Source organism: Eumetopias jubatus, unplaced genomic scaffold, assembly GCF_037043125.1.
Source record: "Eumetopias jubatus isolate StellerSeaLion01/CBP00866 unplaced genomic scaffold, mEumJub1_p1.0 scaffold_4, whole genome shotgun sequence".
Lineage (NCBI taxonomy): Eukaryota > Metazoa > Chordata > Mammalia > Carnivora > Otariidae > Eumetopias > Eumetopias jubatus.
In genome coordinates this window covers 68,474,907-68,501,493 of record NW_028274810.1, presented here as the reverse complement: position 1 = coordinate 68,501,493, position 26,587 = coordinate 68,474,907, and the positions used below count along the sequence as shown (strand labels likewise).

General features: G+C 39.3%; 1 protein-coding gene across 1 annotated transcript in view; it reads right to left on the bottom strand.

Moving 5' to 3' along the window:
• Nucleotides 1-26,587, bottom strand: part of AGBL4 (AGBL carboxypeptidase 4) — a 1,510,278-nt gene that overhangs the window by 493,164 nt on the left and 990,527 nt on the right. Inside the window, exon 5 of the mRNA XM_088022849.1 lies at nt 3,746-3,962. Within this exon, the coding sequence (XP_087878975.1) occupies nt 3,746-3,962 (217 nt within the window). The remainder of the gene's footprint in view (nt 1-3,745; nt 3,963-26,587) is intronic.

Genomic DNA, 26,587 nt, shown 5'->3' with positions numbered 1-26,587 from the left:
GTAATATTCAAGGTCATATGAGTAACTCGGTATTAGAGTTGAAAACGAAATTTAGGCTTCCTGTGGCAGAGATATCAGGCTGTCCTTCAATATCAGTTCTCATATATATCTACAGGACTGTCAATTTTTAGCTGGAAACATGGTCACCCAGAACGAAGACTTCATGTCTCATCCTTACTTTAGAGAAGGGTGGGTATGAGTTCTATGAAATGGAATAGAAGAGAAAGTGCTATGTAACTGCATCTTCTTCTTTCTCTCCATATCTTCTTCATCCTGCTGCCTAAAACATAGATGTGATGGTAGAATTCCATCCTGGATCCACACTGGATTCATTCTTCCATTTATTCAATAATCTATGTAATAGCCATTCAGTATGTACCTCCATTCTGTTCGGCATAAATCTAAGAAGGGGCTTGGGTGGACACAGGAATGAAATATACAAATCCTGCCCTTAAAATTAAAAGTCACAAGTATTGAATGAACTTATCATTGTCTTAACTCATATTACAATTCATATGTCTGGCAAACACTCATCTCAGAATTTCTCTGACAGTCTTATCTCAGATAATCTCACTGTTTCCAGTAATAAATTGTTGATCAATCTATATGTGCTTAATATGTTCTATTTGTCTCACTACATTCACTCTCTGCCCTTCTGCATTTTCTTTGACCAGGGTGGCTTATCTGTATGGATTACATCAATGGGCTCTCTTGTCCTCTGACTTCTGGTTGGGCTGGTCAATAAGGACCCCTAGCAGGAAATCAGAGGGAAGTAGGAGAATGAGTTCTATGTATTTATTTTTCTTTGTATTTACTATATTTCTCTGTACTTATTTTTCTCAGCTCCCTCCTTGTGGAGTCATCTCAGGCTAACTTTGTTCCTTATCTGAAGGTCACTCAAGGTTCCACTCAAGGTGGCCCACTATATGACTCTCTACTATTGGGTTCCGGTGACCACTCCTTCCCTGCACACCCTTTGAACTTTTATTAGCCCCAGGGAAATGCACTATATGCTGTGGTTTCCCTACACATTGCCCACACCTTGTAAATAGCCCATTTGTTAAGCCCTCCTCGAATTATCCTAATGTGAGGCTCCCACCTGTTTCCTGCTAGCATGCTGACTGATACACCATGTGCCCCAATTCTCAGTTCGAAATATATAGGCACCAGATACCCAGGCACCCACCAGAAGCACTGTTGGGAAGACGGTTTAGCAAAATATAACTGCATAGAGAATCTCAGACTATAAGAATATCATCATGACCACTAGCTTTTGAGATCAGATTTGACACTCAGGTACTTGAGCCATACACAAGCCCTCTTTATTTCTTTCCTTTTTGGGGGTATCCTGGACTAGACTCTATGTCTTTTAAACAGCATAGTCTTGAAAACTTTTATTTGGAAGTGGGACTCCCTTCTAGGTGGAACTCAGAGTCACTGGGCAGAATCCATTTTTCCACCAACACATATCAGAACCTTGAGTATAGTATTTTCTGTCAATTCCACCAGTATCCTCACTTAGGATCTTTAAAGTACTCAATATGCCTATTTTAGGGGCACAGGCCACAGTTATTAAAGAATGAAACATATTTGCAAATGACACTACAGATAAAGGGCTGGTATCCAAGATCTATGAAGAACTTATCAAGCTCAACACCCAAAAAACCAATAATCAGGTCAAAAAATGGGCAGAAGACAGGAAAAGACACTTCTCTAAAGAAGACATTCAAATGGCTAACAGACGCATGAAAAAATGTTCATCATCATTAGCCATCAGGGAAATTCAAATCAAAACCACATTGAGATACCACCTTACACCAGTTAGAATGGCAAATATTGACAGGGTAAGAAACAACAAATGTTGGAGAGGTTGTGGAGAAAAGGGAACCCTCTTACACTGCTGGTGGAAATGCAAGTTGTACAGCCACTTTGGAAAGCAGTGTGGAGGTGCCTCAAAAAACTAAAAATAGAGCTACCCTATGACCCAGCAATTGCACTCCTGGGTATTTACCCCAGAGACACAGATGTAGTGAAAAGAAGGGCCATATGCACCCCAATGTTCATAGCAGCAATGTCCACAATAGCCAAACTGCGGAAAGAGCCGAGATGCCCTTCAACAGATGAATGGATAAAGAAGATGTGGTCCATATATACAATGGAATATTACTCAGCCATCAGAAAGGATGAATACCCGGTGATTAACATAACAATAAAAAAATTTAAAGAAAAAAAAAAAGGATGAATACCCAACTTTTACATCAACATGGATGGGACTGGAGGAGATTATGCTAAGTGAAATATATCACGCAGAGAAAGTCAATTATCATATGGTTTCACTTATTTGTGGAACATAAGAAATAGCATGGAGGACATTAGGAGAAGGAAGGGAAGAATGAAGGGGGGGAATCGGAGGGAGAGATGAACCATGAGAGACTGGACTCTGAGAAACAAACAGGGTTTTAGAAGGGAGGGGGGAGGGAGGATGGGTTAGCCCGGTGATGGGTATTAAGGAGGGCACGTACTGCATGGAGCACTGGGTGTTATATGAAAACAATGGATCCTGGATCGCCACATCAAAAACTAATGATGTATTGTATGGTGACTAACATAACATAATAAAATTTAAAAAATTTAAAAAAATATGTAAAAATAAACTTAAACACAGAAGTTAAAAAAAAAAGAATGAAACATAAAGCCAATTTGTCACCTGCTTATTCATTACAATTAACTGAAGTATCACTGACCACAGAGAACAATAGTAGGCAGAATAATGCACCCCTTTCCCAAAATGTCTACATTCTAATCCCAGAAAACTATGAATATATTACTTTATATGACAAAAGAGACTTTACCAAAGTGATTAAGTTAAAGATCTTTAGATAGAGATATTATCCTGGATAATCTGGATGAGCCCAACATAATCACAAGGGTCCTTATAAGTAAAAGAGGGAGGCAGGAGATTCAGTGTCAGAGTGATGCAGCATGAGAAAGACTCAACCAGCCATTGCTGGCTTTGAAGATGGAAGGGAACTGCAAGCTAAGAAATGCAAACAGCCTCTAGAAGCTGGAAAGAACAGGGAAATGAATTCTCTCCTGGAACCTCCAAAAGGAATGCAGACCTGCTGATACCTTTGTTTTAGCCCAGTGAGGTCAATTTCAGACTTCTCCTGCACCGTAAGATAATAAATTTGTGTTGTTGTAAGCCACCAAGTTCATGGCAATTTGTTATGCCAGCAATAGGAAATAATTCAGAATGTAAGACTGAAATCTCCAGACCCAGAGAAGTAAACCTGGGAGGGAAGAAGTGTTGGGAACTGATGGATGGCAGAGACAGAACACATCATGGGCAGCACAACCAAACTGCACACCACTTGCTAACCTGCACTGCAGGCAAGTTGAATTCATTAAAAGACAAATGTATTTTTTATCTCAGGGGCTCACACTCGTAAAATGCTTTCATGCCTTTAATAGGCCTGTAACACCTGGTAGGAGCCTCCTTCTTTTCTCACCAGAGTTTTTGTATTTTGTTAGAGAGCATCATCAGCTTCAATTCAGAAGGACAAGCATCTGTCTCATATCTTATTGTGTGACTTCCTCTTGGCCACAGAGGCAAAGAATAGCACAATAAAAATAATTATACTTAAAAGTTCCAGAGCATATACAAAGCATCAATATCCATTGCATTCTATAAAAACTCATTACAAAGCTCCTCCCCCAAGGCTGCCTATTTCTGAGTAGGCCTTACCACGCTCTGACCCAGCTGCTCCCGAAAGAAGTAATCCATGTTTCTCTTTTGCAGGCTGTCAAGGTAATGCTGAAAGCGCGTGTATGTATATGGGTAGCAGTAAGCAAATTGGTAAATATCTTCTTCTCGGTCAAAACAAAATGCAAAGGACATCACATAATTTTTCCTATGGTCCGGGCACCGGTAGTAGTAAACATTTTTAGGTGGCAGCCTTTGCCTGAAAGATACAAACAAAAAAATGTGGGCATATCAGATAGATAATCATTCAAGCTTCAAAATGTAATAAACAAGAAGCGAAAAACTATAACATCAAGAACTCCACGTGGTGCCTGGGAACAAGAACCATACCATCTATGGTCCAAAAGAGACCAGGATTTGGCAACACTTTGTTCAAATTCTAGCCCTACCCTTTATCAGCTGTTTGGACAATGCAAAGTTGAACAAAGATTTTAGTCATTGTTTACTCTTATTTTGAGTACTTATTATATGCCTAGGCATTGTAATACATTCTTGATGTATAATGGTAAATAAGATAGGCAACGTGTTTGTCTTCATGGAATCTATACTCTGGTGAGGAAGCATTCAATGAAATATTAAAAATAAATATACAATATAGTTACAGACTCTTAAAGTGCCTTGAGAGCAGCTAAAGACTGTGATATTATACTGAAATAAATAGGGGAGGCCTACTCTTCCCTAGGAAGAGTTTGTTGCAGTTTTTGTATTACAGGGCTAATTCAGACCTTTTTAAAATAAGCTAATATGCATTGTAAATATTCAAAGGGAGGAAAGAATATTCAACATTTCTTTAAATTATTATTATGGTTTTCCTACAGAACATTCCATGACACTAATTTTCTACAGAGGCACTTTGGGAAATATGGCTTCAAATATACTGTGTAGGCCATTTTGCTAAGTCATCACGCTCATTCTCCAGTAAGGAACTCTGAAACATATACATGAGAAAAGGCAAAATGTTCCAGTCATAATTCCCATAACTTCTTTACATTCATCCACACTGTAGGCTCACTATACCCTCTCGTGCTGTATGACATCCAAATTATTCACACTGCTTTCCTGCAGTGAATGCCTCTCATTTCTGTGCCTTCAAAATCCTGTTGATCCTACAACACCCATCTCAAACTGTGCCTTTTCTATTATCCACTGACAATTCCAGGCCTGTTCAGCTCCCACATTTTGCAGTAACTCTTGCTTCTTTATTGATGGCTTCATAAGTCTTATCCACTAGGATCGGTTTGGAAGATCTTTAGAGGCAGGTATGTTTCTGAGGGTTACTGGCACAGTAGGTGAAGGACGCAAGGCTCACCTGTAGGGGCTTGGCATTCAACTGAGAAGCCATGAGACACAGGATTATGTAGAGGACCGTGTGAAGAGGAGGGTATAGGTGATGAGGTTGAGAAAAAACAAGTTTGGTGGTGGCTCCAGGTACAACAGCCTGAAGAAAGTTGTTAAGAGCTCCCAGAGCATTGTAACATGTAGTTTGTTGCAGAATCTTGCTTCTACCTTGGTGTCCTTCTGAGGCTGCCTAAGTAGCCAGGGTGGGAAGTAAGGCTGTGGGCTTCCTGTGGAAGAGCAGAGGTTGCAAGACACTAATTCTGTACATATGGCAGCTTGTATTGTTTGCCTGTAGCCCTGGATCTTATGAATCTCACCCAAACATTAAGTAAAAATCAGAGAGGGTAAGAAGACAAAAATTAAGGAGGGAATGGAGGAAGAGAAGGATTGAGGGAAGAATGAGGGAAAAGAGAAAGCAAGGAATGAACAGAACATGCACAGTATGGGTTGTTTCTGGGGCTCATTCAGTACCTGATTTAATTCTTGTATCTCAAGGTGGGTATTATCCCACTTTGCAGATGTGGTCGTGGAGGCTCATAAAAGTTAAGGAGCTTACCCATGATCTCAAACAAGTAAATGATAGAGCTGAGACTCAGATTTGTTTCTGTCTTATTCCAAGTCCCGTACCTAGAACACTCCTCCATAATCCCTCTTGGTAAGTTATGAACTTCTGGCATTCCAGATATGAGTGTGTGCAAAAGCCAGGAGGCAAGAGAGAACAAGTAAAATGTTGGAACTGAAAGGAATTCATGATGACTGAAGCACAAAGAGTGAGAGGGGAAATCATGAGAAATGGGTCTGAAGAGGAAGGCAGAAGTCAGACTGGAAAGGGACCCTATAAACCATGTTAAAGAATTTAAAAATTATCCTGAAGTCACAGGGTACCTTTCAAGTGAGTGAAAGAAGTTAAGCATCATGACTGTGCCAGGCCATGGAATCGATGACAGTGGACAGAAGGATAGGAGAGCAGCTGCACAGGTGTAGAAAACAAGACAGATTTGACTGTATTAGAAAAAAGTGGCTGAAGTGATGGCACATAAAGTCTAATATGGTTGAGAGCCTGAAAGTGCTGAGGAGGGTGGAGTGGTATAGAGAAGAGCATAAGCAACAAAGGAACAGGGCTTTGCACCATAAATGTCAGTGGTAGTATCAAAGGCTGTCTACGGATGTGCTTGGACCCACCAGCAGAATCCATTTGCCTCCTACTCCCAAAGTCACCACAAATAAATATGCAAGTAACAACAGTCTTGTTGTAATGCAAATCTAACTTTAAGACAAGCCCCTCCTAGGCACTCCTCCTTTCTAACCAGATTGCTACTCTAGACCTTCCTATTTTGAAATGTTGGGGCTACCAGTGATGAGACAGAAATAATGGCCTGGAAGGTGCATGGGGAGTGAAGAGAAAAGTCATCTCCTCCTGATATTTCTGTATGTGGAGTAAGAGAATGAGCAGCTCTTGAGAGGGTAATGGGGGGGGGGGGATAATGGCCTCCATATCAGGTCTTACTTCATTGTTTTATGTAGCAAATATTTGTTAAGTATCAAGCACCAAGCATTGTTCGATTAAGAGAAGAGGTAAAGGAAGCAGTGGACTAAAAGACTGAGAACCCAAGTGAGATTATTAACCATAAAGCTGAGTTTCAGAGGAAAAGGTGGAAAGTTCAGGATAGAGAAAGGAACAGTGGACAGCCAAGATCAGACCAGTGCAGAGAGGAGGCTATGGAAAGAACAGGTAATGGTCTACATGTCTGACATGACTGAACATGCAAGAATGTGAGGCTGGTGGAATAACCTAGGCTCAGGGTTCCAGATTTGCATTCAAGTTGAAAGTGGCCTGGAGGTCTCTCATCAGTGGTCTGTGATACTGGCTTCAGACCCTGGCTCACAGATCTGAGCACAAGGTGAGCATGTCTTCATATGCTAGTGATTCCTAGGCCCCTCGGGTTATACTGATGTTCTCAACTCTTCATTTACTAGTATATCCAATCAGGGTCCAAGCTTTAAAGTCAGTCACCCCAGTTTTCTCCTATTCTAGCCAAGTTTAGCAACTTGATTCTGAGAGCCTGCCATCCCCACCAAATTTGATTATGTGCTATCAAGAGAATTCATCTAATGCCTGCAGCTGTCCCAGCTCCTCTCCTGAGTGGGTTGGATGCCTAACCTGATTTGCAGACAGAGTGAAGGTAATGGGCCCTCGGGCAATCATTCAAGGAAGCTGAGATCCTGCTCAGGGCTTAGATTTTCTAGACTCTGCTAAGAATACAAATAAAAATCTGTTTGAGAAGAGCTCAGTAGGCCAAATTCATGAGGACTTTCAAGTAACACAAAGAAGAGAGGAAAATAAAGCTGGTACTAAGTAGGAAAAATGTCTCTCTCATTTGTAATGCACTTCTGGTTTATCTCTTATTTTGCTTATTATATTTTTACTATGTCTCAGGCATCATGTTAAATGTTTTATATGCATTTCATTTAAACTTCACAATAACCCCATGAGCCAGGGGCTATTAACATCCCCTTTACACAGACAAGAAAACTGAAGCTCAAAGAGGTAAAAAAAAATTCCCTGAAGTGGCAAGGTTAGTAATCCACAGAGCTTGTATTAGACTCCGACGTCTGTGCTCATAATCCCTATGGTACCACACCACTCTCCTTTTCCCCCTTGCCATCCAGCTCATAGCCTTATTTCTGCTTCCAGAAAAATCTGCTCTCACAGTACTCTCTTGCTAAAGACTCTTCAAACAGCTCCCTATCTTTACATTCTGGTTTAGCCCGCAGGGCTTCCTGAGATCTTCCTGTGATCTGGTATCAACAGCCATTTCTTCCTCCTTGAACCTCCTTGAATACTGAGCTACTCACAACTCCCTAATACAATTTTATGCCATTCCTCCCATCCCTCTATGGGATCTCTTTGTATTTGATCTTCTTTCCATTTGGACTGCCTTCCTTGCCATCTTACCTACTTGGTGAACTGCTACTCACAGATGTGGTATAAGGTAGATTGTCAAGGCTAAAATAATTTTTAAACAAACTAGTTAATTAATGGACAAAAGAATGTATAAATAAGTGTTTGTCCTTTAACACACTTCTTCTCTGAATCCTTCTCTGACCAATTTTCATTAATTTTCTCTCTACTTTAACATATATTAAAATAAGTTTCATAACTTGGTATATTCCTTAACAATGAACACCAAAAGTAAATGGAGACTTCTTCAAAGAAAGGGTAGGCTTTTTGAAGACAGGAAGAGTGTCACCTTTTTCCTCTCTTTCTCACTAGAAATGGCACAGAGAATTTAACAATACTTGCTTATTTTAAAAAGCTATGATAAAAGGAAAAGAAGACTCATCTCTGAAGATAAATGGTAGATATCATAGGGAGGTAGATTTTAGTTCAGTATAGAGACTCTTTAGCATTCAACTGGTGAAGGGAAAGTAGAAAGGTCCACGTTACAGGGGAGTATGAGCATGGGAAGCTTTATGGGATCCCATAAAATAAGTTCTTATAGTTGATGTTAGGTTAGACAAGGCAGCCGATTCCATTTAATACAGTTAGTCTGAGATATCAGTGAAAACAATACAACAATGATGATAATAGTTATTACAATTATAATTCCTAATATGTATACATATCATTGACCCTGTGTATAATTTAAGTACATTATGATGTATTAAGTCCTTTAATCCTCACAACCATCTTCTAAGATTATTCCTTTTATCCCAATGATAGGATGAAAATGAAGATGGGGTCAAGAATGCTTGTTCTTAAGAAGAAATTTGTCCATGACTCCCCAGAAGACTTCATAAAGGAAATAGTCCAACATTTGATTCTGCCAAAGATGTAGAGATTCAAGACTTGGAGCGTGTGCTCTCAGGACCTAGAAACTAAAGGCTGATCCAGTTCTTGGAACAAACCATCATCCTGGCTCCATCCTGATGACTGAAGAGGGCATCCACATGTGTGAGGGGACCCTGTAACTCACATCCTCAGATCCAGTCATGCATGTACATTCTGAACACATGCATGTACATACTGAACACATTCACAATCATACCATATATACCTCTCTATTATAGCCTCTTTTTCATTATATCAATTTGAATATATAACTTTCTCCACCATTAGATTGAGCCCCCACCTGCCCCCTCTGGTTCTGCAGGACCTATACAGAGCTTTGCATTGACGTTCTTGAAAATGCTTATGAATTGGGTAAATGAATATATTTGTGAGTGAACTTTAAGGGATTAACAAATTGGAATAAATAATTTCAGCCATACCAATATATGTATACTTTGCTCTCTCCATGTGAAACTGAGTCATGCCCTGAACACATTAGGTTCTCACAAACCTTCATGTTTTCAGAAATGCTTTTCCTTCCCTCTGCAATTGCCATTCCCATATTGTTCTACATAGTACATCCCTATGTAGAGAAGTGAGACCCAGCTCAAATGACATTTCCTCTATGAAAGCTTTGTCAGCAACTCCATGAACTAATTGCTCTAAATGCTAATCTCAGCTCACTATTATCTAACTGCTGTATTTCTGATTCATCTCAAAATCCATAGCACTTAGTACAGTGCTTGGCCCTGAAGAGGAGATCAAACATATTTGTTGAATGAATGAGTGAGTGAATTTATGATTTAATGAACAAATGAATGATTCCTTCCCATTTACCATCCTCTCTGCCTTCTCTCCAAACCATCAGTCAAATTCCCAGTGCATCATTTTGGAGGTTAGTAGAACACAGAGGAAGAAAAGAAGCCCAGGACCTAATGGAATACACAGGGCTCGCTAAAAAACAGCATTCTCTGCCCTCCTCAAGAACCCTGAAAGACAGGAGCCCTAATTTCCTCTTTAATCTAGCAGAAAAATACGGATATGGATAGATGAGTTCCAATCCCACATTCTTTTTTTTTTTGTTATGTTATATTAATCACCATACATTACATCATTAGTTTTTTTTTTTAAGATTTTATTTATTTATTTGACAGAGAGAGACACAGCGAGAGACGGAACACAAGCAGGGGGAGTGGGAGAGGGAGAAGCAGGCTTCCTGCGGAGCAGGGAGCCTGATGCGGGGCTTGATCCCAGGACCCTGGGATCATGACCTGAGCCGAAGGCAGACGCTTAATGACTGAGCCACCCAGGCTAGTTTTTGATGCAGTGTTCCATGATTCATTGTTTGCATATAACACCCAGTGCTCCACGCAGAACGTGCCCTCTTTAATACCCATCACCAAGCTAACCCATCCCCCCACCCCCCTCCCCTCTAGAACCTCAGTTTGTTTCTCAGAGTCCATAGACTCTCATGGTTCGTCTTCCCCTCCGATTTCCCCCCAATCCCACATTCTTTCTAGACACTAGACACATTTTTTCTTCATATTAGCAGAAAGGAAAATAATTTTTTCAGATTGTAAATTCTAAAGGAGGTATGCAAAACAAAGTCACTCAAATACTCCCAAAGGGGTAACATATATTAATCACCTTCCATATATTAATAAGGTGTTACCTATTTGATGCACACTATTATCTGACTGATAGACACATTCTCCCCACCATACCAAGGCTGTGCTTACTGAAATTAGCCAACAATTGCAATTGCAGAAACAGTCTTCATTTTCTTTCTTCATTGACCCAGGGATGGGAAGCAACAATTTTCCAGGTATATATGAAATTAAGGTAAGACTTCATCCTTCTTCCTTTCATAAGGGCAGCTGAATCTCTGGTTTGTCATCCATGCTAACATGTGGCCTTTAGTTTACATTTAGCTAGAATAACCTAGACCGTCACCTGGCTTGAGCCAGTTGGCTCCTTCTTTTCTTCTCCAGTGTCTGGCACAGCCAGGCAGTTGGTATGGATGCCCCCATTATAAATCCACCCTCCCTAGGCAAACAGGACCCACTCCTAATTCTAATCCTATCTTCCCCCAAATAATTATAATGGTGCTCCTGTCACCAGCATATCTATTCTTTTCTTTCCCCCACACTTTGTCACAGCTAATCTCTTGGTGAGTCATAGGGAGGGGGAGAAAAAGAGAGTGAGGGAGTGCTAAGATACAGGCAACACATTTTTACACACGGTGTCTAATCAGATTACCATCTTATCAGAGGCTGATGGGCACTAGTGGTGGGAGGAGAGAGACAGAGCTATATATTGCCAGCTGAATTTTTGATAACAAAAAGACACTGCTCGATTCTTGAATTAACCTTTTTGTCCTACACACTCTATTGTTTATTTTTCATAGTTTATTTTATATATAGGGTTTTTATTTTTTTATTTTTTTATCTGCGCCTTCTGGAGAAGGACACCTACACGCTGTGGGGCAGCAGCTGCTTCTATTAATTCCAAGCCATTAAAAAAAAATAAAATTAAGGGGCGCCTGGGTGGCTCAGTCGTTAAGCGTCTGCCTTCAGCTCGGGTCATGATCCCAGGGTTCTGGGATCGAGCCCCACATCGGGCTCCCTGCTCTGCGGGAAGCCTGCTTCTCCCTCTCCCACTCCCCCTGCTTGTGTTCCTTCTCTAGCTGTGTCTCTCTCTGTCAAATAAAAAAAAAAAATTAAAAAAAAATAAAATTAAATTAAACCCAACTACTTTGGCTGGTTTAGAACTGGGGAAAACTGAGACTGATTATTCTCCCTGGTCATGGACAGCAACAGTATTCCTACCTACACGTGGTTGCTGGCAGAATGCTAATGCAATCAGAAACCCCAGGGATAGGCTCTCCATGCAAGGAGAGGCTCTAAGTCATGTACTCTATCTTCTCCATTCCAAATACCTGAGAGGAAGCAAGAAGACACTGGACAAGATACTAGGATTGCTATAGTTCTTGGGAAAGACCCTTCCTCTCTTTGTGCCTCAGTGTAAAATGTGGATACTAAAATGTGTCCTGTATCCCTCTTATGGTTGTTGTGACTCTTAGATGTAAAGGACTCTGCATTCAAAACTATCATTTGCTGGGATATAGGATGGTGTATGAGGCAGTATCAGAATGCTGGGTGCTTTGGGATGGGGTAGTAGGCTACAGCTGCAATGGTTCATGCTGGAACTGAAGTTTTGTATCAAAGTTACTTTGTTGCTGCATCATGGGCAGAAATACAATAAGGGTTCCTGGTGTGAGGTCACTAGATTAGCATCTTGTAATCCCCTTGCATGGGCCTAGCGTATAGAAGGCACTCAATAAGTATTTTGAGTGAATGAATAAATAAGTCAGCCAGAGCTGAGTTTTTTTTTTTTTAAAGATTTTATTTATTTTTGACAGAGAGAGAGCACAAGCAGGGGGAACAGCAGAGAGAGAGGGAGAAGCAGACTCCCTGCTGAGCAGGGAGCCCGATGCGGGGCTCGATCCCAGGACCCCTAGATCATGACCTGAGCCGAAGGCAGACGCCCAACGACTGAGCCACCCAGGCGCCCCCAGAGCTGAGTTCTGATTAAACAGTCAGGACTGTGTTCACTTCCAGCTGTGGATGCCTTTTAGAAATGTAGTCATAGTGCAACAGAAAGAATGCAGGCTTGGGCTCTATTCTACTTCCATTACTTATCAGTCAGGTAGCCTTGCCTCTGGGTTTCCACATCTATAAGATGAAAATAACATCTAGCTTATGGATTTGTTTTGAGGATTAGAGATGAGATTTGTACTTGATATGTAATAGGTGCTCAGGAATGGTAACTCATTATCACAATGCTCTGTACAATGGATAGCTGGCATCACACTATCTCTTGGTTCAGAATAATGAATTCCAAGTTCACACTAAGTGTGCTTAAGGTATGAAATGGGCAGTAAAGTCAGGGTAGGGGACAAAGGAATAAGTGACAAGGGATAGAGAACCATTTAAACATATAATTAAGAAAAACAGGGACAACCCTGTTTTCTCTTTTTGACCCTTCCCATACCCAATATAACCAACACCTCTCTTTTAAAGAGTATGCTGTCTGATAAAACTACATGTGTCTGTATGGATACAGGAAGGCAGTTAACTGTTCCATTCACAAATGGTGGTGGGAGAAGTATTCAAATGTGCTGCCCCCACTGGCAGCTTGCTGTACCAGCCAACCATGCCCATGCAGCAACCTGCCAGATGCATAAAGCCTTCAGGTCACTTGTTGGGCAGACTGATAGGACATGTGGAAAATTACAGGTTAGGGGAAGGTAAAACATGTTTGGGAAATAGAGACTGAGCAGTCCTTCTTATAGAGAATAGTCTAATATCTTTTGGCATCATGTGGTGTAAATCTAAAATTATTTACTTAATTTTTTGGTTACTCTTAAAAAAAACTTCACAATAAATCCTTTCACCAGCAATGAGCTAAAAAATACAAAGGTGCGTGTTTTAAAAAAGTTAAGTACTAACTTTTTATTTCTCATGAAATTTAGTAATGAACATGTAACTTATATAAGATGTTTGTTGATATTTATGATCCAGTGTAGGGGGTATACTGATAACATGACCACATAAAAACCAGAGAACATAAATCTGCTGAAGGAACATCAGCATCTACATGATTTAACAGTTATTTTAAGAAAACTTATGCCCAAAGACTATAATTTACACACATAAAAGCAGGAGCATAGAAGAAAAATGATTGAAATTATTTTAGAACAGTCCATGTACTATAAATGAAAACCCACACTTCGGAGTGATGTGTAGTATCACTTTTATTTAGAGTACATGACTGTTCTTCTAAAATAATTTCAATCATTTTTAATTCCAAGTCTTGTATATAAAGTGGTAGCCATTAATGTCTTTTCACTGTTAGCAGAACTAAAACCAGCAGTTTTAAATCAGTGTCATCAGATATTTCAAACAGAAAATAATTTAACTTAATTCCAATGTAATTTAATTATTTTCAGCCAATTCATGGAATCAAAGTAAGGTTTTCCTAAATTTATTCCGTTGAAGGTAAAATATTGTCTTAGTGGTAATGTTATTGTTAATTCAGTAAAATAAAAAGTTCAACATTAAAAATAAATAGCTTATTTTTTGCTATAATAATGTGAATACAAATTTTGGTAAAAGCAATATAGTTGTTAAATCAACAAACCTCCACAGCAGAAATTTATTTTGAATTGGTTTGTGGTATCCATATAAATCATAATTGCATCCAAACAAGCTTCTATTTTCTACCTTCAAAATAGGAACTATAGTTCTCAAAATTTACACAAAGTAAGTGAACAATACAATTTTTATGAAGCTAATTGTAAACCACACAAACACAAAATTTTTGTTTTTTTCAGGGAGGCAGACCATGCTTATTTTCTTTACTGTCTGCCATCAATAGGATTTTAGAGATTTTGAGCCTTTAATAAGCTGTTTTGTTAATCAACATTGATTTTGCTTTTTTGTTTTTGCTGTAAATGAGACCCTTAAATTTTGTTAATAAGGCCTCTAAATAAGAACAAAATTTTGGTTGCATTTTGTTCAAAATCAACCGGAAATTTTTAATCAAATATTCAACAAATGAAGCACCAAAGTATTTCAACTTTTAAAGCTTTTATCAAATTGCAATTATTGAAAACAAAGCTTGCAAACAAGACATGACATTTATCTCTACAAAAGCATGGGAGGAACTGCATAAATTAAATGATGAAAGCACAATTGGAGTACAAGATTGAATTTTGAAATTCAATGATTATACTTTGGGATAACTTACTTTAGGAGGAGAATTTTGTGATGAAACTCCTAGTTTTAATTGGATATTTATACAGTATATTGTGCCAGAGTAGGATGAAATTGAGAAGGCCTACAATTATGCAGCATCTGCATTTGGTGAAAATTTAAGAGTCAAGAAGCATCATCTTATTTGACAAAAGTTGTTTTATAAAAAAATTAATCCAAGAAAATGTCTCTGAAGGGAGTAAACAGGAGACTAACTATGAAAATATTTGGACTGAAATGTTTACATATTTTAATACTAAAAAGTTTATAACTGAGAATGTTCCCTATTTAGGAGAATTTGCTCTAAGTTTACCAGGTACCTCAGCACCTATAGAAATAATGCCTTAAGGATATTACGATCTACAAAGAATAATTAGTTGAATGTGTCAACAATTTCAAACTTACTAACCATAAAATACAGTTCTGAAGAAGACTCAAGGCAATGTCATCAAAAATAAAAATAATAAAGCCTTATCATAAAAAATATATTCTTCATAAAAATAACAATGACATAGTATTAGATACACATGTAGCTAAGAAACTGGTTGAAGCATGTGAATATGCGCTGAAAGTTAGTGAATTGATTTAAAGAAAATAAATAGAAGTTTTTTCAAAAATTCTGCTTTAATCTATATGGATATATATTTATTTTATTTTACTTTATCTTTTTTAAAAAGATTTTATTTACTTATTTATTTGACAGAGAGAGAGAGAAAGAGCACAAGCAGGGGGAGTGGCAAGCAGAGGGAGAGGGAGAAGCAGGCTCCCCAAAGAGCAGAGAGCCCGATGCAAGGCTCGATCCCAGGACCCTGGGATCATGGCCCGAGCTGAAGGCAGTTGGTGAACCAACTGAGTGACCCAGGCACCCCTATTTTATCTTTTACTTAAAACAAATTTTGATTTTAAAAAACAATGATTTTGTTAGTCCAGTGTAATAAAACAATTGGTGGTCAATACACGAATATTTCAAAAAATGTACAAAACTTTATTTTTAGTTTCCCTGTTCACTTTCAGTTGGGATGATAAATTTATGTGGTCCTATCCATCTGCCAACCTGATTGCTATTCTTGAACGTCTTAAAGTTACCTAAAATTCAACCTGATTAAAATGGGTCTTCTGACCTCCTCCACACCTGGCCTTCTGAAAGTACACCCAACTCAGTAAATAGCCCCACCATCTCCATCCATTCAACTGGACAAGACAGAAACTTCAGAGGCCACCTTGATGTCTTCCTCTTTTTCACTTTTTCCTTCCTTTTTTCATTCAATAAATTTTGCTTAAGAGCGTCCCATGTTGCACTCTTCTATACGGTAAGGAAGCAGAAGTAAAACAAGCAATTCCATACTTTCATGGAACTTAATTCTAGTGAGAGAGATAAACAAATTAATACATAATATAGTGTAAGGTAATGATAGGTGTAATGAATACAAATAAAGCAAGGTAAGGTCATAGAGGGTGGTGGAGGGAGCTATTTTAGTTAGGGTGGTCAGAGAGGTAACCATTTAGTAGAAACTGAATGATATGAGGAAATAATCCATATCTGTATCTATATCTATCTATCTATCTATCTAAGAAAACAGAGGTCCAGAGGCAAAAGCAAGCACAAAGGTTCAAGGGCAGGAATAAGCTTGGTATGTCTCTAGAGCAGCAGGAAGGTCAGTGGGATTGAACAGGAACAAGTGAGAAGGTGATTAGTACAAAATGAATTAGAGGGGAAGGGTCCAGATTACAGGGCTCTGCAGGCCTTGGTAAGAGTTTTGTATGAGAGGCCACTGTGGGGTAAAGATCCTGAGAGTGATGAAATTATTTGATTTACATTTTCAAAGGGTCTCCTGAGTAGAGAAGTAGTCTGTGATGAGCAGGAGGGGCGTGAAAGCCAGGAGACCAGTTGGGTAGCTATTGCAGTGGTCCAGGAAGAAATAATGATGGGTTGGGTTAGGGTAGAAGCTGTGGAGATGGTTGGGAGTTGCAGGACTTTGAATCTATTTTGAAGGTATAAAGACTTTAGGATTTGAGGATAAACTGAATATGAGATGTGAAAGTAAGAGAAAAGTCAATAATGATATTAAGATTTTGGCCTGTTAAAGTCCCCCACTATTATTGTATTGTTGTCAATGTGTTTCTTTGCTTTTGTTATTAATTGGCTTATATAATTGGCTGCTCCCATATTAGGGGCATAGATATTTACAATTGTTAGACCTTCTTGTTGGATAGACCCTTTAAATAAGATATATTGTCCTTCCTCATCTCTTATTTTAGTCTTTGAAGGGTAGGAAATCTGAGGGGGAGATGACCCATGAGAGACTATGGACTCTGAGAAACAAACTGAGGGTTCTAGAGGGGAGGAAAGTGGGGAGATGGGTTAGCCTGGTGATGGGTATTAAAGAGGGCATGTACTGCATGGAGCACTGGGCGTTATACGCAAACAATGAATCATGGAACACTACATCAAAAACTAATGATGTAATGTATGGTGATTAACATAACATAATAAAAAAAAAGAGATCTTGGCCTGATATCATTTACTGAAATTATTACATCCCTCATCTCATTAAGGTCCTTAAATTCTATCTTTAGAAGATATCTCCAAACTCTTTACTTGTCTCTATTTCCATGTTTTTGCTAGTTTGCTGAAAAAGTCCCCTACACTGCCTGGCTTTCTTTTTCTCACTCTTCTCCTCTCCAATCCCCTCTTCATATAGTTTTTTCACAGTTTAATTGGCTCATGCCATTTCCTGGATTAAAACTCATACAGAATTTCCAATTACACTAGAATGGAAATCCAAACTCTTTAATATGACTTTTTTACTTCCTCGGATGAACCAAGTTCATAGTCTATCTCAGGACCTTTAAGTATTTTTCCCTCTGTCTTTCCTGTTCTCCACACTAACTTGCTCCCTTGCCTAGCTGACATCTATCCTTCATTTTTGTTTTAGCTCAGATATTATCTTCCCTATCACTCCTTCAATTAGGCTCTCCTGTTAGTCTCCCTTGGAGCAACTAGATCCTTTTCCTCAAAGCACTATTTCAATTTGCAATTATATATGTGTTTGCACTTGTTTACTTACAGTTTACATTTCCAATTAGGTTGTAGTTTCTATGTGGGTAGGGACAACATCTGTTTTTTATTCACCAGTGAATAACCTAGCATCTGACAGAGTACCTGACACATGGTAGACTCATAGTAGATATTCATTAATTGAATGGAGTAAATATGTCTGGGTGAGGGGATAATGACAGAGAGGGAAGGTAAGAAGGCTGATTGTTAGTGGTCTGAATGGACAAGGAGTTCTAGACCCACAGTTAGCTAGTGGGTTCCCAGCAGAGCTAGGTAGGGGTGGGTATTGTTGTGGAGGGGCTTCTAAGCTGCTCCATTGGTTAAGATTTTATAGGACTTCACATAGTGTTTCTCTCAGAGAAAAGATAAAGGCATTAATCATCTAGACACAGGCTTCCTCTCTTTCTTCTCCCACATAATGTAGTACCCTGATTTGTTTCTGGATTCCTCATGTTTCTCCTTCCACAGCCATCAGATCAGAGCTTTTAAGCCAGAAGATTCATTATTACCCAGCTGTATCATGTGAGGAGTGACCGTGAGGCCTTCCAGACTGTAAAAGTAGAACTAAGCCTGGTTTAGTCAATAGGGGTCTCTCATCAAAATGGCCTCCCAGTAGAGAGTGGTCATAGGCTGTCCCCCTGTTCTCACTCAGTGGGGCACTGCAGGCTAGCCATGACCAAGGTGGGGGTTAGGGGGCTTCTCAGTACACAAAGAAATATAGAGAAGCAGGACCATCTGGTGTATTTCTGATTCATTACCCCCCTAGCACAGGGAGTACCTGTTTACCTAAGTAAAATGAACTAAGACCCTAAAAGTAATCCTGAGGAATAGATCATGAGAGTAGACTCAAGTGGCCTGGAGTCCCAGGAAGCCAGGGAAGGGCCTAAATTCCAGGCTGCCAAATCCAAAGAGCTTAGTCAAAAAGTGAAGTGAAAAATTATCAACACCCAAAAAACAATAATAAATGGGCAGAAGACAAAACAGTCAATAAATGGGCAGAAGACATGAACAGACACTTCTCCAAAGAAGACATACAAATGGCCAACAGACACACAAAAAAATGCTCCACATCACTAGCTATCAGGGAAATACAAATCAAAACTACAACTGGGGAGAGTATGTGCTATGGTGAGCACTGTGAATTGTGTAAGACTGATGAACCACAGACCTGTACCTCTGAAACAAATAATACATTATATGTTTAACAAAAAAAAAAAAAGAAGAAGAAGATAGTAGGAAGGGAAAAATGAAGAGGGGGAAATCAGAGGGGGAGATGAACCACCCATGAGAGACTATGGATTCTGAGAAATAAACTGAGGGTTTTAGAGGGGAGGGAGGTGGGGGATAGGTTAGCCTGGTGATGGGTATTAAGGAGGGCAGGTATTGACATCGGCCACAGCAACTTTTTTCAAGATACATCTCCAAAGTCTAGTGAAACAAAATCAAAAATGAACTTTTGGTACTTCATCAAGATGAAAAGCTTCTGCACAGCAAAGGAAACAGTCAACAAAACAAAGAGGCAACACACAGAATGGGAGAAAATATTTGCTAATGACACTACAGTTAAAGGGCTGGTATCCAAGATCTATAAAGAACTTCTCAAATTCAACACCCAAAACACAAATAATCAAGTCAAAAAATGGGCAGAAGACATGAAAAGACACTTCTCCAAAGAAGACATACAAATGGCTAACAGACACATGAAAAAATGTTCATCATCATTAGCCATCAGGGAAATTCAAATCAAAACCACACTGAGATACCACCTTACACCAGTCAGAATGGCAAAAATTGATAAGGCAAGAAACAACAAATGTTGGAGAGGTTGTGGAGTAAGGGGAACCCTCTCACACTGTTGGTGGGAATGCAAGATAGTACAGCCACTTTGGAAAACAGTGTGGAGGTGTCTCAGAAAATTAAAAATAGAGCTACCCTATGACCCAGCAATTGCACTCCTGGGTATTTACCCCAAAGACACAGATGTAGTGAAAAGAAGGGCCATCTGCACCCCAATGTTCATAGCAGCAATGTCCGCAATAGCCAAACTGTGGAAAGAGCTGAGATGCCCTTCAGCAGATGAATGGATAAAGAAGATGTGGTCCATATATACAATGGAATATTACTCAGCCATCAGAAAGGATGAATACCCAACTTTTGCATCAACATGGATGGGACTGGAGAGATTATGCTAAGTGAAATAAATCAAGCAGAGAAAGTCCATTATCATATGGTTTCACTTATTTGTGAAACATAAGGAATAGCATGGAGGACATTAGAAGAAGGAAGGGAAAAATGAAGGGGGGGAAATCGGAGGGAGAGACGAACCATGAGAGACTATGGACTCTGAGAAACAAACTGAGGGTTTTAGAGGGGAGGTGGGTGGGGGGATGGGTTAGCCCGGTGATGGGTATTAAGGAGGGCACGTACTGCATGGAGCACTGGGTGTTATACGAAAACAATGAATCGTGGATCATTATATCAAAAACTAATGATGTATTGTATGGTGACTAACATAACGTAATAAAATAAAATTTAAAAAAGATATAAAATATTTCCATCAAACAAAAAAAAAGATACAAAATATTTCCATCAAACAACAAATAAAAGGAGGGCATGTATTGAATGGAGCACTGGGTGTTATACACAAACAATGAATCATGGAACACTATATCAAAAACTAATGATGTATGGTGATTAACATAACATAATAATAAAAAAAATTAATGATGTGGCTAAAGTCAAAGAGGTTGCTGCCTGTGTTCTCCTTTAGGATTTTGATGGACTCCCGTCTCACTTTTAGGTTTTTCAAAAAAAAAAAAAGAAAGAAAACTAATGATATAATGTATGGTGACTAACATAACATAATAAAATAAAATTTAAAAATAAATAAATAAAAATTAAAAAAACAAAAAAATAAAAAAAGAAATTTGACAGTAAAAAAAGCACACAATGAGATACCAACTTAGAATAGAAAAAATTAACAACAAGTTAAGACAGGAAACAACAAGTGTTGGCAAGGATGTGGAAAAAGGGGAACCCTCTTACACTGTTGGTGGGAATGCAAGCTGGTACAGCCACTCTGGAAAACAGTATGGAATTTCCTCAAGACTTAAAAATAGAGCTACCCTATGACCCAGTAATTGCACTACTAGGTATTTACGCCAAAGATGCAGATGTAGTGAAAAGAAGGGCCACATGTACCCCAATGTTCATAGCAGCAATGTCCACAATAGACAAACTGTGGAAGGAGCTGAGATAAAGAAGATGTGGTTCATATATACAATGGAATATTACTCAACCATCAGAAAGGATGAATACCCACCATTTGCATCGACATGGATGGAACTGGAGGGGATTAGGCTAAGTGAAATAAGTCAAGCAGAGAAAGACAATTATCATATGGTTTCACTCATATGTGGAACATAAGGAATAGCACAGAGGACCATAGGGGAAGGGAGGGAAAACTGAATGGGAAGAAATCAGAGAGGGATACAAGCCATGAGAGACTCTGGACTCTGGGAACCAAACTGTGGGATGGGGTAGTCAGGTGATGGGTATTAAGGAGGGCACATGTGGTGATGAGCATTGGGTGTTATACGGAACTAATGAACCATTGAACACTACATCAAAAACTCATGATGTACTATATGTTGGCTAATAATTAAAAAGAAAAGAAAAGAAAAATCATCTGGTCCCAAAACTAGGTTCTGAGTGCAGGTGGATAGGTCATGGGAGAAATGATGTTGGAGAAAAGACTGAGTCAGCAGTGAAGGAAGTAGACTGCCAAGGAAAAACCGAGGAAGGGCAGAGGCATGGATAGCAAGGGACTTCCAGTTTTCCAGGGCAAAAAGTACAATCACAGTCTCGAATGGACGAAGATGTGATCAGAATCAGTGAGAAGGAGGAGAGCAGGATTACTTCGCAGAGATGATGTACATACAAAGTTTCAAGCCGGGTGACACCAAAGTTATTCCTTCCTACTATGACAAAGGGAATGAGGAGTAAGATCTACCCTACCAGGAATGAAAGGCTGGCATGGATACATGGGGACCAGAATGGAAATCTTGAGGAGATATCCCTTAGGATGTCAGTCTCCAATAGATGAGGGAGCTGGACCAGGCTACTGCTTCATGTGAAAAGTGGTAATGACTTGATGACCTATAGATGCATAAGATGTGGCAGGCTGAGAGGTATGGGATTTGAGCTGAGGAGGCAAAGCACTGACTGAAAAACAAAGACTGAGATATGACACAGCCTTGGGAAGGTCTGACACAGAGAAAGGCAGTCTTCTGTAAGCATGCCAGAATTACTGAGGTCATGTGAAGGCTGCCAAGACCCCAGAAGGATGGATTCAGCAACATGTCAGGGTCATAACAAGTGCTAGGTCAGGAATGGAGACCGACACAGGAGTCAGAGGGAAAGGCAAATATTCATCATCCTGGCTAGAAGGCCAAGTTAGGTCAGGACTTAGCCATGACTTCAAGAAAAAATCCCAGGAATTGATGGGGCGCCTGGGTGGCTCAGTTGGTTAAGCGACTGCTTTCAGCTCAGGTCATGATCCTGGAGTCTTAGGATCCAGTCCCGCATCAGGCTCTCTGCTCAGCGGGGAGTCTGCTTCTCCCTCTGACCCTCCTCCCTCTCATGCTCTCTGTCTCTCATTCTCTCTCTCTCAAATAAATAAAATCTTAAAAAAAAAAAATCCTAGGAACTGAGGAACTTTCAACTTCTTGCCAGTGCCTCTTATGATTATTTGCAGAATAGAACAAAACCCCCTTCATGGCTGGGACTAAGTCTACAGGTGGGCTAAATTGTCAAACCACAGGAGCCTACTAATAAGTGTCTATGTGTAGCCTACAATGTCTATAGTTACTTATCTTTGGTCTCATTTCTGGAAATTATTCTCTCCCCCACCATTAGTCATGCCCCTGTGATCCCTGTACTGCCCTATGATGACATGCATCATACTTCATTATAGTTTAACATCATTCTTCCTTATCCCATTAGAGTGAGGCCCTGTCTCTATTCATCATGAAGCCCTAATGGCTAACCCAAGTTTAGTACATGTAATTACTAAAGAAATTTATTGAATGAATGAGCATGTGAGCGAGTGAGTGAATGAGAGAGTGCGTAAGTGAGGGAGTAGCAAAAGATGAGGTTGGAAAGGCAGATAGGGACCAAATCATATGGTGCTTTGTAAGCCATGTTGTGGAGTAAAGACTGATCATAAAAGAAGTGAAGAGCCATTAATAGATTTTATTTATTTGGGTCCTTTCTTGTTTCTTTTTGATAAGTCTGGCTAGGGGTTTATCAATCTTATTCTTTCAAAGAAAAAGCCCCTAGTTTCATTGATCTGTTCTACTGTTCTTTTGGTTTCTATTTCATTGATTTCTGTTCTAATCTTTATTATTTCTCTTCTCCTGCTGGCTTTAGGCTTTATTTGATGTTCTTTCTCCAGCTCCTTTAGGTGTAAAGTTAGGTTGTGTATTTGAGACTTTTCTTTTTTCTTGAGAAAGGTTTGTATTGCTATATACTTCCCTCTTAGGACTGCCTTTGCTGCATCCCAAAGGTTCTGAAGAGTTGTGTTTTCATTAGTTTCCATGAACTTTTAAAGTTTTTTTTTAATTTTTAATTTTTTTATTATGTTATGTTAGTCACCATACAGTACATCATTAGTTTTTGATGTAGTGCTCCATGATTCGTTGTTTGTGTATAACACCCAGTGCTCCATGCAATACATGGCCTCCTTAATACCCATCACTGGGCAAGCCCATCCCCCACCCCCCTTCCCTCTAAAACCCTCAGTTGGTTTCCCGGAGTCCATAGTCTCTCATGGTTTGTCGCCCCCTCTGAATTCCCCTCCTTCATTTTTCCCTTCCTTTTCCTAATGTCCTCCATTCTATTCCTTATGTTCCATGAATTTTTTAAATTCTTTAATTTACTGGTTGACCCATTCATTCTTTAGTAGGATGCTCTTGAACGTCCACGTATTTGTGTTCTTTCCAAATTTTCTCTTGTGATTGAATTCAAGTTCTAAAGCATTGTGGTCTGAAAATATGCAGGGAATAATCCCAATCTTTTGGTACTGGCTGAGACCTGATTTGTGACCCAGTATGTGGGTCACATACTGGAGAATGTTCCATGTGTACTTGAGAAGAATGTGTATTCTGCTGCTTTAGGATAAAATGCTCTGAATATACCTGTGAAGTCCATCTGGCCCAGTGTGTCATTCAAAACCCTTGTTTTATGTTGATCTTCTGCTTAGATGATCTGTCCATTGCAGTGAGTGGGGTGTTAAAGTCCCTTACTATTACTGTATTATTATCAATGTGTTTCTTTAATTATGTATTAACTGGTTTATATAATTGGCTTCTGGGGGTCATAAATATTTATAATTGTTAGATCTTGTTGGATAGACCTTTTTATTTTAAATATGTTCTCAGTTACCCCCTATACTCAAAAGCCATTGGCTCCAAAGTGGGCACTCGTTATGTTCCATTAGATCATGCCCTCACAAAGTAACTGGTTAAAATATTGACTCACAGGAATCAGCTCTGATATTTAGGTCTTCATCACATTAAAGACAGTGTCTAAGTCAATTTCTCAATATCCATCATCTGCCTGGGAACAGTACAGATTCCTTTCTATACCATTGATCTTCATAGCTAAAAAAATTATGTGAAAGAGCTTTCATACCTCAGTACACTTATTAATCTTAGAAGCTCTGAATTCATGTATTCCATAACCTCCTACTTTTCAGGATTATTATGTTGATTAAAATTATAAAATGGACTCAATAAAGAGCTTCTGGTAATTGAAGTGAGTAAATGAACTTCCTAAGTGCTCTTCCTGGAATTTAAGAACCAGAAGCATAGGGGGCGAATAACTTTTTATTTTCTTCCAATAAGAAATACATAATTGTTCTTTGAAAGACTTTCATTGTAATCTATCTGGGAGGTCTATAAACTCTTCATGCTGATACAACTATACACTTTTATAGAAAGATAGAACTTTAAGGAATATCTAGTCCAATGTCTTTGAAACATTTTTTAGTTTCTTCTAAAGTGCTTTTTTAAAAGAAAGCTAGCAGAGAAGCACAATATATAAAAACCAAGCATTCACATGGCAAGAAATAAGGCAAAGGGGAGGTTAGGTTTGATCTGATTCGATATTTTCATTTTACAACTGAAGCCCGGAGAGATAAATGACTGGGGCAAAGCCATACTGGAGGTTAGAGACAGAGCTGAGAACTACTCTTCCAGTTGTATGTGTGTTGTTCACTCATCAAACAATTGTTTATCAGGCACAGTTCATGATGCTGAGGATAAATTAGCATATAAAACAAAGTTCCCATTTTTATGGGAGAGAACAAATAGACAAATATTTCTGTGTGTGTGTGTGTGTGTGTGTGTGTGTGTGTGTGTGTGTAAATGACCAGTGCTGTGAAAAGGTAGCATAAGGGAATAGAAAGTAAAGTAGGACAGTGATAAGGTTGTTATATTGTGTTGTCAAGGAAGGCCTCTCTGGTGAGGTAACACCTAAATAAAGTGAAGGAGATAGGGTGGCAAGATGGCAGAGGAGTAGGAGACCTGGATTTCGTCTGGTCTCAGGAATTCAGCTGAATAGGGATCAAAGCATTCTGAACAGCTACGAACTCAACAGGAGATCGAAGAGAGAGTAGCAACAACTCTCTGAACCCCTTCCTCCCCCGGGAGGAGCGGCGCGGGAGCGCACCGCAGGGATCTGCTGGGTTTGGAGACTCCACATGGGGTCGAGTGCCAGAGATAGAAACGCTCAGTCACAGGCCGGGTGAGCACAGAGTGCGGCCAGAGACCAGGGAGATGGGAGTGACGGCTTTTCTCTGGGGGCGCACTGAGGAGTGGGGCCCCGAGTACTCGGCTCCTCCGGGTGGAGATTGGGAGGCCGCCATTTCCACCCGGGTCCTCCAAAGCTGTACTAGGAGCTTGCAGGGAACAAAACCTCCTGAGAGCAAACCCAAGCAGCTTGCTTACCCCGGACAGACAAGGGCAGGGCAATTCCGCCTCCGGCAAAGACATCTGGGAACCATGGCAACAGGCCCCTCCCCCAGAAGATCAGCACAAACAGCCAGCAAGCCAAGACCAAGTTTACCGATCAAGGAGAACGGGAGAACTCCAGCACTAGGGGAATACTGCACATAGAATTCATGGCTTTTTTTAACATGATTCATTAGTTTTTCAAAGTTAATTTTTTTAAATGTTTTTTTTTAATTTTTCTTTTTCCCTTTTACAACCATGTTATTAACCCTTTTTTAAAAAAAATTTTTATTTTTCATTTTTAGAGTCATATTATATCCCTTCATAGTAGTTACCCTTATTTTTGGCATATATATATATATATATATATATATATATATATATATATATATGTTCTCTTTTTAAAATTTTGAGATACAGTTTCTTCTAAAAGATCGAAATATACCCTAAATCACTAGGGTATGGCTTTGATCTAGTCTCCTGCCTGATCACATTCTCTCCCTTTTTTTTCCTTTTTTTTAAAAAATCTTCTTCTTTCTTTTTTCAAAAAACCTCTTATCTTATCAATTCCTTTTATACAATCTTTTATAATTTTCATCTTTAAGGTCATCTTCCATCCCTTCATTGTATCAACCCTTATTTTGTACATATATAAGTCTTTCTTCCTTTAAAATTTTACGAGGCACATTTTTCTAACAGACCAAATACACCCAAAATCTAGTGTGTGGTACTGATCTATGCACTAGCCTGATCATATTTGATCATATT